Source organism: Sinocyclocheilus grahami, unplaced genomic scaffold (assembly GCF_001515645.1).
Source record: "Sinocyclocheilus grahami isolate Dianchi unplaced genomic scaffold, SAMN03320097.WGS_v1.1 scaffold26.1, whole genome shotgun sequence".
NCBI classification, from domain to species: Eukaryota; Metazoa; Chordata; class Actinopteri; order Cypriniformes; family Cyprinidae; genus Sinocyclocheilus; species Sinocyclocheilus grahami.
Window position 1 is genome coordinate 2,226,797 of NW_015505205.1, and position 11,905 is coordinate 2,238,701.

At 35.3% G+C, this 11,905-nt stretch overlaps 1 protein-coding gene across 2 annotated transcripts; it reads left to right on the plus strand.

Annotated features, from left to right (window-relative positions):
* The first annotated feature begins 550 nt into the window (after nt 1-550).
* Nucleotides 551-4,531, plus strand: LOC107566512 (hepatic leukemia factor-like). Of its 2 annotated transcripts, none has more exons than XM_016251964.1 (4): nt 551-835; nt 1,500-1,832; nt 2,900-3,114; nt 4,243-4,531. In XM_016251964.1, the coding sequence occupies exons 1-4, from the start codon at nt 715-717 to the stop codon at nt 4,459-4,461; spliced, it is 888 nt and encodes a 295-aa protein (XP_016107450.1). In that variant the 5' UTR covers nt 551-714; the 3' UTR covers nt 4,462-4,531. The 2 variants fall into 2 exon arrangements, with proteins under 2 accessions (XP_016107450.1, XP_016107457.1); XM_016251971.1 differs by having other exon boundaries at nt 552-835; nt 4,246-4,531.
* The last annotated feature ends 7,374 nt before the right edge of the window (nt 4,532-11,905 follow it).

The following is an 11,905-nucleotide window of genomic DNA, read 5'->3' on the forward strand; positions in this document are numbered from 1 at the left end:
ACACACACACACACACACACACACACACACACAGTATATATAGAAGTGAGAAACCACAAACGATTCAGTGCATGAACTGTGAATCAAAATGAATTAAAGTGAGGCATGGACAACTTGCCAGTTCTGATTCTAAAGCTGAAAGAAAACACACATGACATGACTGCTGAAATATTACCTCGGAAAATTATTTTCAGATTCACATACAGTAATCTTCATTGTCAGACAGTGATTTATCAGTAATATTATACTGGGCACTGGGCACATTAGTTTTTCACTTCTGTTCATTCCCCTGTTCTGCATTAACTTGCTAAAATGCTAAAAAAAAAAAAAAAAAAGACTTGCATGCATTTACAAGCATCTTAATAAAAAATACATTCATTATTAATTTAGCAGATTTTTTTATCCAAACCAATATCAAACACAGAAAATATAATTATGAGGATATGGCAACACAGTCTCTAAACTGCTAGCAAGTGGAGCGAAAGTGTTCATCTAACCCCGCCTCTGACTGCTTGACGTCACATACATCAGTCTTGACACATGGTGATGATCATCACATTTCTTACACACACACACACACACACACACACACACTCTTCAAGCCGGTGCTGTAGAGCAGGATCTACCCTAACTTGTCGTTATTAGACGAATGAACGCTGTTTTGTATATCCTTTCATTTCAGTTAAATTTAAAAAAAAATTTTTTTTGCAGGGAATGCAGGAGATTATGTCCAGACAGCTCACAATGAATCCAGCTTTCCTACGTCCGCAAACTAACGGCGTTTTGAAGGCGCTCCTGGAAAAACCTCTGAAACTACCTTTGCACCAAGATGAAGGTGATCAAAGCTTTCACTTTGTTACATTGCTGCGTACGGAGAATACATTTTTTTTGTAATAATAATACTTTTTACTGTAAAGAACTGTCATCTGATTCCTGCGGTGATCTCCAGAATAAATCGCTATTTGTTTTTGCTGTTTTAAAGATTCATTTAACTCTTTGTGTGTGTGTGTGTGTGTGTGTGTGTGTGTGTGTGTGTGTTGTGTTTTATTAATGAATAAACTTCCATTTTAAATTCCACATTAAAATCATGGTTTAATTTTTGAATGCCATTAAGACAGTACCTTAAAGATCAGTGAAACATACATTTTTGATTGAATAAAGATTTGTTTTAACTTAAGAGGACTACAAAAATAAATGAATAAAATATAACTAAAACCAGTATACTAAAGTTCAGTTGTAATTTGTTTTGAACGTTAACAATGAAGACATTTGTGTTGAAACTAAAAACTTTTTAAAAAGTAAGTAAATATCGCAATTTGTCACTGCAACAAGTTAAATGTGTGGAAAATGGATTTCTTTACTGTGCGTAGCCGTGACTGCAGCTAAGAACAGTCACTCAAAATAAAAAACCCCTCTTTAAAAATCATGGAGAATTAAAAAACATTACATTTTAGTGGAGCCAAAAATGAATGTGTTAACTAATGGTAATATTCTTTCAGGCTATGTGAAGGAGAGAGAGAAGGTGAAAAAGCTGGAGGAAGAAGGAAACGCTCCTCAATCAGCTTTCTTGGGGCCAACGCTTTGGGATAAAACATTGTCTTATGATGGAGACAGCTGCTTTCAGTTGGAGTATATGGACCTTGAGGAGTTTCTCTCTGAAAATGGCATCCCCTCTAGTCCCGCACAACATGACCAAAGCCTCCATCACCAGCAGCAGCAGGCTTCAATGCCTCAGGGCCCCATCTCAGTCATGGACCTCAGCAGCCAGGCAATCACCTCCATCCACACGGGCATGGTTCCTCAGAACTGCCTCCACAGCCCGGGCAGACCAGGTACTATGGCTTCTTTGTCCCACAGTGACAATTCTTACCCATTTCGCCTCACAGATAAAAAAAAAAATGACCCTCAGAAAAGATGTTATGCTGGGTCAGATGTCACTATCTAAATATGACAGTGTGTGGGTGGTAAATGGGAAACAGAGTATGTATTTTAGTTTAGTGAGTGTGTGTCGGAGTTTGCTCTGTTCCTATTCTTTGTCATATTATTTTGTTCCATATTAATATAAAAAAGTTACTTATAAGCCAGCCTAAGAATGGCAAGTAACACAGATACTATGATAATAATAATAATAATAATAATAATAATAATATCCACTGTTAAATTGTCTGGGTGCTTGTGTGATGACAAGCAACAATATATTATGTTGTATGTAAAAAAAAAAATGAATGAAAAATTAGTTGAAAAGAAAAAATAGCATTGTTGAGCAGCTGTTTTTTTCTGATGCATAAAAAATAAGTAGTCAATTGTAAAAACTGCTCAATTTTCCCACCCAAGCGTTAGAGTTCATTTGTGAATGGAAATCTCAAACTAGCCTATAATGTTATTTTCCTCTGACTAAAATTTGCAAACCGACGACTCTTTTCCTAGTCTGAACATTTGGCAACATTTAATCATAGTTTTATGGAGAACTAAAAGGAGTGTTGGAATTGTGGATTTTGTATCTGGAAAAATGTTGATCTCTTGTTCCGTTAGGTCTTTAAAGCAAATTTTAAAAAAAATTTCATACTGAAAATGTAATCTCAACATGGAATATCAATGGAGAATAATGATTAAAATTTGGGTAAAATGAAAAAAAAAAAATCTGTTATATATTACTCAGTGTGTTTAATTTTTGACCAATAAACATGAAATGTCTTCACAAGAAAGGAAAAGAAAAGATGTTTTCCCGACAGTATTAGAGCTTTTTGATTTGCACTTTGTTTATTATTAAAGTCTTGTGTACCACCTAGTGGAATGAAACACTCATGACAGCCTTTTCACCATCTCTTACAATGCATTACCACTGAATTACACTTATACCATGGAGTCAGCAATGAATAGATTGTTTTTCCTCCCACAGTTTTGCCTCCATCACGTAACACACCAAGTCCAGTAGACCCAGAGTCCATTCAGATACCAGTGAGCTACGAGCCCGATCCGGCAGACCTCGCTCTGTCCAGCGTGCCAGGTCAAGAGGTTTTCGACCCACGCAAACACAAGTTCTCCGAAGAGGAGCTGAAACCTCAGCCTATGATCAAGAAAGCACGCAAAGTCTTCATTTCTGATGATATGAAGGTAACTTGGGTCTAGTTATTCAGCCCCCAACAGAGTATGTTTGGTCACCCGTTTCACCCTTCGCCATTGACCAGCTGGGCAACAGGCTCTTGCTAAGAAGCTTATGTTCGTTCATTCATCCTTCGGCGGCCTGACCCACGTGATCTTCCTTTTTTCCTGGTATCGCTCCAGTTGTGCTGGGTTTAGGATTAAAGGATTTGCCGTTTTTAATTTGTTCAAATAAAAGTGGATTCCTACCCAGCTTTACAGAGTAGTAAATTGCTCAAAGCTGATTGCACGGCAGCGAATGCGTGAGAAAACTCGTCATCACAATGATAATTGGTCATAATCATCTGTTGTAAATCTAAATTAGTTGTGTAGAAACTATTTACCTTGTAAGGCCCGACATATGAAATAATAGTCCAAACATTTTTTTTTTAATAAAACGATGCCGTTTATGGAACCTTCCGTAAAATCCGAAAAATATGTTTTTTGTTAAGCATCATATTTTATACATCAAGCTTTTATGGTTAAAATAGTATGATATAGCAGAATATAGAGCTTATAACTACACACAGGCCCAAACTGAGTAAAAATATGCAATTTTATGAACAAAGAGTAGTTAGATCGATCTATCTATCTATCTATCTATCTATCTATCTATCTATCTATCTATCTATCTATCTATCTATCTAAAGTTTATACACACGCACACACACACACACACAAATATAATCATACCTTAATTTATAAAAAAAAAAACTGAAGATTTCACAGCAAAAGAAAAAAGTACCACACTGCAAAAAAATTGGTGTATAAAAAATTTTGACTCAGAAATTGCTAGTACGTTTCTCACTAATTACACAGAAAGTAACGCATTAAATTAGAAGAAAAAAGACTGAAATGGTATTTACTTGTAAAAAGTACTCCAAAAAGAATAAATTATCAGTCAGACAGAACGATTCTCATAAATTGGATTTTCAGCAAAATTTTGATCATGTTGACAATTTAGAGGCTTTTTTTATGATACATTAGGCTTTATAGGGTTAACGTAACTGTTAAAAACACTAAATAATCAGAGTAATCTTGATATAATGTAACTAGGCGCTCCCATCTCTTCCCCATCCTTTTTATTCTGCATATTTTGAGCAGGATGAAAAATACTGGGTACGGCGCAGAAAGAACAACACGGCCGCCAAGAGATCACGGGACGCTCGACGTCTAAAGGAGAATCAGATTGCCATCCGGGCTGGTTTCCTGGAGAAAGAGAACGCGGCTCTCCGACAGGAAGTTTCCGAACTACGGAGAGAGCTGGGGCGGTGTAAAAACGTCTTAATCAAGTATGAAGCTCAACACGGCCCTCTGTGAGATCACCCGGGTGCTCCTCAACTTCCCTCACCCCTGCCCATCTAATTCGAAGGACAATATTCTTGGGTTAAAATCCCACTCATGGCTGTATTAGATCAAAAGGGTGCTTCTACTAAATACTGAGCAAAGGGTCTGAATACTTAGGACCATGTGATATTTCAGTTTTTCTTTTTTAATAAATCTGCAAAAATGTCAACAATTCTGTGTTTTTCTGTCAATATGGGGTGCTGTGTGTACATTAATGAGGAAAAAAAATTAACTTAAATGATTTTAACAAATGGCTGCAATATAACAAAGAGTGAAAAATGTAAGGGGGTCTGAATACTTTCCGTACCCACTGTATATATAGTAGGCCACATATAGAAACTATAGCCATTAATTTCAGAATATATTCCGCTAAGCAGTACATCCCTTTGACATGCATGAAAGCAGTCATGCTCTCTCTAAAGCTTTAGCATGTTGTAAAATGGGCTTCCTGTCAACAGCATGACGGCCACAACATTCCTGCAATGACATGTGTTCAGAGCAGACCTCCAGTACTTGCTGCTTCTGGGTGTAGCCTAAACAACCTCTTACTCCAGACAAACACAGATGACTTCCTATGGGATTATGTGGCATTTATCAAATAGACGAGGAGTTATATAAAGCCATTTGTAAATGCAGAGGGAGCAGATTGGGATCTAACATTAATCCCAGCCTGCGTTCTGCTTGGCTGCAATCCATCTGAAAGAAAGGACAGGCAACAGGAATTACAAACCTTACACTGGTCACATCCGCATCCTCCACTGTCCATACCCTTGCTTGCCCTCTCCAGCTCATGGCCAACACAGGATAACTGACCCTGATCAATTGAGGGCCAGTGTTCAATTTTAGCCACATGCAATTGGTAGATTGACGTAGACCTATTTTCTCTGCAAATTCAGTTAGGAATTATTAAAATGATTCAAGATTTACTCGGATTCAGGAGCCGTTGCAGCACAGCACTTACCATATTGATACATATGGAAGCTTGTTTCCACCACAGGATAAAAAACGAAAAAAAGTAATTGCGACTTTTTATCTTGCAATTCTGAGAAAAGTGTTGTGATATGTAAATTCACAATTGCAGGAAAAAAAGTCAGAATTCCCGAGAAAAGAATTCCCATCAGAATTGCAAGAGGTAAATTCATAATTCAGAGCAAAAAGTAAAAATTGCAAGTTTACATCTCAGAATTGTTTTTTTTTTCCCTCTAGGAATTCTGACTTTTTTCCTCGGAATTCTGAGTTTGCATCTCGGAATTGTGTTTTTTTTTTCTCTGGATGCTGAGTTAGAATAAATAAATAGTCAGACTCAGATGTAAACTCAGAATTCAGAGAAAAAAGTAAAAACAATTGCAAGTTTACATCTCAGAATTAAATTTTTTCCCCTCTGAATTTTTAGTTTGAATTAGGATTTATTTTTTCAGAATTCTGAGTTAGAATAAAGAAAAATTCTGAATTGTGAGATTTAAAGTCACAATGACTTTTTTCATTTGTTGCAGAAATAACCTTCCATAGACACATGCAAAGAAAAGCACAAGTCTGATTAGAAAAAAATGTATTTGCTTTTATTCCGAAATTGAGAATACAGTTCTCTGAATGTTATATTAGTAAGAACAGTAATTAAATATCACCACTTTTTTATCCCTTGATTGTCAAACAAAATGTATTTGCTGAAAACTATTTTTTTCTTTTTTCCCCAGAAAAGAACATCTATTATTATACTTCATAAATATATTGCATTTTAGATGATTTACTGTAGCTCAAAATTGCTCAAAATCATAGTGCTAGCAATGCCAGTGTCATGGGTTTGATTCCTGGGGAACACACAATGCCTACTATCAAAATATAACATACACAGAATGCAAAGTACTTTTTTGCTTCGGAAAAAAGCAAAAATGCATCTGATTTAGCCAAGTGGTGTCATCAATGTTGACTGAATTAGAATGTCCTATGTATTGCTTAACTGAGACAATATTATTGTGTTATTGTAAATGTATTCTTTATAATATACCTATCTGTTTACACATCTACACAACACTTCACAATGTATAACTTATATACTGAAGTGTTGTACACTACTTGGGCAACAATCATGCATTTGACAAACCTGCAAAATCACATGTCATTTCTTCAACAGATAACATTATGACTGTACACGTGTCCAGACATTTGCACTGTTCAGGCATGCACATGTGTCTTCTACTGGCCTCTATCCAGTGTCCAGAGGATAAAATAACTCCATTTCCATGATGAAATTGTCCACAATAAACTAATGAATGCAGATGGACGCTCTGAAATAGAGAAGAGAACAGACCACCATTAAAGTTTTACTGACTGCACCTCCAGTGGCAAATGCTATTTGTATTATCAGTGTACTGCTGAATGTCACAGGGTCGTGTTACGTAATTCTAATGGTGAAAACTGTCCCTTTAAACAGGTGCTAAATGGAGATCAAAAAAATATGTAGGTTTATAGAAATGTCATATAATAAATACCTGCAATGTTTCATTTGATATTTGTTTTTGACAGGATATTCTATAGTAGCATAAACCTATTAATGCCAGTCAGAAACAAGTATGGAAATCAACAGGTTATCAGCAAGATTTCATGCTATGCTAATGTGATGTCAGCAATATTGCACATAAACAGCCCAGACTGATATCAACAATGGCAGATATGCTAAAACTGTATATTTAACAAAATAAATAAACATACAATCAAACAAACAGTAGACTGTAATTTTAATTTAAAAATAACTTCTATGGTTTGTTTGGTTATCTTTAAGGGGTAATACATATTTGATCATAAAACTATTATCTGAAGTAAAAAAAATAGCACTGGTCTTTACTTAAATCTGGCAACCTTTTTGTACATTAAGATGAATATTTTCCAGACCATACACTGACATACAAAATACTGGGTTGTTTCAACCCAATGTTGGGTCAAATATGGACTAACCCAACTGTTGGGTTAAAAAGCTAATTTAAAAATGTAACCAAAATTTAACCCAACAGTTGGGTTAGTCCATATTTGACCCAACATTGGGTTGAAACAACCCAGCATTTTTTAGAGTGTATACTTGCTTTTTAATGCTTTTAAGATGCTATTAATTTATTTATCAAATCTGGACATGTTTACATTTAGAGCAAAATATATTGCAATCAAAATATTGCAGATATGATACACCTGCTGTCTGTCAAACTGGTTTATAAAATGCATCATAAAAGGATGGCTATGCCACATTTATATAGGCAACAAAAATGGTTCATTTGCACACAAAAGAGCAAATAATGTGCTTATTTAAGTGTAGTAAATCAAAATCATGTCATGAGCTATAGTTGCAACATTTGACCCACCAAAGATGAATAGATGCAAAATGACCATAAAAACTACTCTTCTTTTGCATTTTACAATTTAAGTAACTTGAATTAAATTTGACAATACTGTATTTATATAACCATCTTATCTGGATAAAGTCAAGACCATAGTGCATAAAACATTATGGTCACATTTTGGTTTGTATGTTTACTCGGATGATGACGCAATAGTACAGACACTTGATGTTGCTGCAGTTAATCCCTGTGCTACCAAATGCCTTCTTCCTGTTAATGGCCATATATTCGAAAGAATTCATCATGTCGTCCACTTTCTCTACCGGGAAAAAGAATATGTCTGTGAAAATGGTGTTGGAGAATTACTCATTTTAAATATTATTTCATCTTTTTTGTCACTTATGTAGTGTAATTTACCCAAGAGTACTAATATACCTAACATTATTGCAATATTAAATATGTCTATAATATATGCTATTGCAATAATAATTCAGTTTAATAAACTATAAATATAAAATATATATACATATATAAATAATATTAAATACATATGTAATGTTAAATACATTTTTAATAAATAATTTATTAAAAGTTTAGCATTTAAACAAATTATTCATCCTTTCGATAAAATTCTTGATACATTTTTTATGGTTTTTAAAAAGCATTATCCTGTATCCCGTCATTAAGAGATCTATAAAGGGGCTACTGAATAATGTCAGTGTGTAAAATAGGTCTTGGTTTTCCTATCATTAATAATGAAAATATTATAAATCTTGTGTCAAAATTGCACAAATAAAAAATGTCAAATAAAAAAATTTGCATAAATGGGTCATATATTCTGGTCAGTTAGAAGCAATTGTATCTTACCTGTTTCAGCTCAAATTAGGTTCAATTTTGAGCATTTATTCACTTCTATGAGATTGAATATGTGTCCAAAAGGGAAAACCGACAGAAAGTCACTTATCAGCAGACTGTGGATGTGTCAGACCAGCGTGCTCCTCTTCTCGCGCATGTCAGGGGTCAGAGGTGCGAAGTTGGAGGCAGCTGTGTTGTTCTGCTCGTTGTAACGCGACGAGGCCGGGGAGTTTTGCATCACCACGAGCCGGATGGGAGACTGCTGCTGAGGGGCTGCGGGCTCAGAAACGTACTCCTTGGAAGGGTCTTTGCCACGGCAGTCGTACAGGATGCAAGAGATGAGAAAGACCAGAAGCAGGATGACGTAGCTGGCGATGAGGATGATGAGGTTTAGAGTGACTGGATCAATCTCCAGGTAAAACTCCATGAGACCCATGGCGACGCTGCATCCCTGACTCCGCGCTCTGAAAGAAATGTGGGCACCATGGACTCCCGTCGGGCTCTTCGGCAAAGCGTGCAGTAGTTGGGATATCCCGGCGAGCAGCAGCAGGGCCCTGTGCTGAGATCAGAGTGGAGATTTCGCTCTGCAGTTCAAAGACTTTAATCCCTCCCCTTCTATTCCACCAACCTTGAGTTCCTGCAGCCAATGATTAAAAGCTGCTCACTTAATAGCTTAAGCTGCCATTTTAATTTTGCCAACTGCACATTGCGCGATGGATTTGGCCAAATGATGTAGAGGCGGTGAAAGGGTGGAGTAGAATTTTTAGCATGTCCCACCTCGTGTCTTTTTGCCAGAAGCACGTCAATGTGGGATTTCACTAAGCATTGTGTAATGAACGACTTTTAGTTATGTCATTATTAATGGACCGTGACATAACACTCAAGCAAAAAAGCAGATTTAATGGTATTTTGGGAACGTGTAATATACATGTTTTTCCTCCACATTATTTTGAATTCATTTTTATGGATAACATTTTTACATAGTAATGATTTATTGTATTTAAAGCATAATACGAGTTTTTGAGACAGTCTATTAAAATTGGCATGTTGTGTTATCTCATAAATTGACTATGATAGAACATGTAAGACAAAAAGCACATTTAATGTTTTTTTAAGGTAATTTGGGAAAACATAACTTATGCAAATTATTTGGCATTCATCATTTCAATAAAATACTGGACACATTTTTTTTTATATATATAAAAAACATGCTGTTTGTCATTATTAGAGTTTCTCAGACTCAGTGTAAACCGAAAGTGAAAGAAATAGAAAGAACAAGCTGTTGTGTCATAATAAATGGACTGTGATGTAAAACAGAAGCCACAAAGCAGATTTAAAGATGCTTTTGGAGGTATTTTAAATGTTGTGGCATTTTGCACTCATTTTAAGTTTTTATGGTTTATAAAAAAAGTGTTTAATCATAAATAATAAATATTTTAATATTAATAGTTATATATGATCAATAAATATAGTCATAAAATAATGAAAAGTAGAGTTTTGTTGTTATATTGTCATTTTTAATGGATGGTGGCATAACACAGAAGCCAAAACACAAACATAAGGTTATGTGTGGAGGAAACATATTTTTAGAATTATATTTATGCTTTTTTTTAGCATATTTAATAACATTTTATGGTTGTGTATTTAATAAGTATCATGAATTTTAGGCCAAAGTACACTACAAAAGTGACCAAAAATATTAAGAAATATTAAAAATAAGTAATTTTAACACGTCTCAACAATAAAATAAAACTCAGAGGTAAACCAAGGGTACACTGTTGTTCATGTTGACATCTGTGTTAATGGAGGAGAAAGACAAAGTAGAGTGCTGTTCTTTATTTAATCTGGGTTTGCAACATCTGTCTGTTCATGTCTTGATCTGTCCATCAGCATCTATTACAGATTACAGCTGTGCAGCGAACACTAGCATGTACCACCTGCCTAAAGTTTTATAGTTTGACAAGGATTATAGTGTAAAGGTACCAGATGGACTAAAAGAATAACTGAGGTCTTAAAAGAGGCTCACAGATGGAGGCCATGCAAAGCATACATGACACGGAGCATAATCTGTTCAGAATCTGAATGAATGTGCTGCTCTGGTTTTTATGTGATTTGAAGTCACCAATATTTCCATTCAAAGTAGATTTTTTTAACCTCAAAGTATGTCATGCAAACGGCACAGTTTAATCAAAACCTGGGTATTTTGTGATCTGGGTCAGTCTGATTCTATAGAAACTCTGGTTCTTTGAAAAAAACAAACTCGTGCATTGTGCATGCTGAATATCTCTTTATTTTTTTCACTTTTGGGAAATATTTTATTTTTCTAAATTGAATCATAATGACAAATGAATTTAAATGAATGCATTTTCAGTAATTGCACATTCAAAACATATTTCAGTCAAAGCTATTTCTCAGACTCTCTACCAGGTCAGTTTGACTCTCCCACGCTTTGTCCATTTTTCTTCTCTTTCCGCATCTTCTGCATACTGCACTGAAGCCCAGAAGCAACAGTGCACTGGTGAGGAGCAGAAGTCCTAGAATGGAGATGGTCGATCCGTGGGTGCTGAAGCTGTAGGCTACCGCTGTGACTGCAACACCAATGATCAGGAGAACAACACCGAATGGAAGAGTGCAGCGAGAGCAGGACCCTTCTGCTCCTCCAGTGGCCGTCGTCAGCTCTGCTCCATTAACCAGGGCTGAACCCTTCAGCGCAGTATGATCAGTGCTCATGGTCCAGTGAAAGCTGCTGGGATGTTTAATTCACTTTTGCTTGGTTACTTTCGGGTTCCTCTTGCTCTTTACCAATGATGCTGAGACCGTTTTAGTTCGTTGCAGCATTTCTAAGATCAAAAATAATAACCCATTTTTAATGTAAACCTGTTCTAAATCTTTAGATGAAAAGTGAATGATTATATTTACTCATGTATTCATTGATTAATCCATCCATTCATTCATTATTTATTATTGCCATCTATTCATTTGCTCAGTCATTCACTATGTACATTCACAAAGTATTAATTTTTAAACTATATACCTAAAGTATAAAGTATCAAACTAAAAATGATTTTTTTCAATAATATTTTGGATTAGCTATGAATAAAAGTATGTGGTAAATTAATACATTTTTCAGAGTATATGTATTTCTAATTTTTACTCAATTTTTATTATTATTTTTTAATGTATTGTATGATGCTATATTCTATTGCTAGTTATCCTATGATTTATTTTTATTGCTG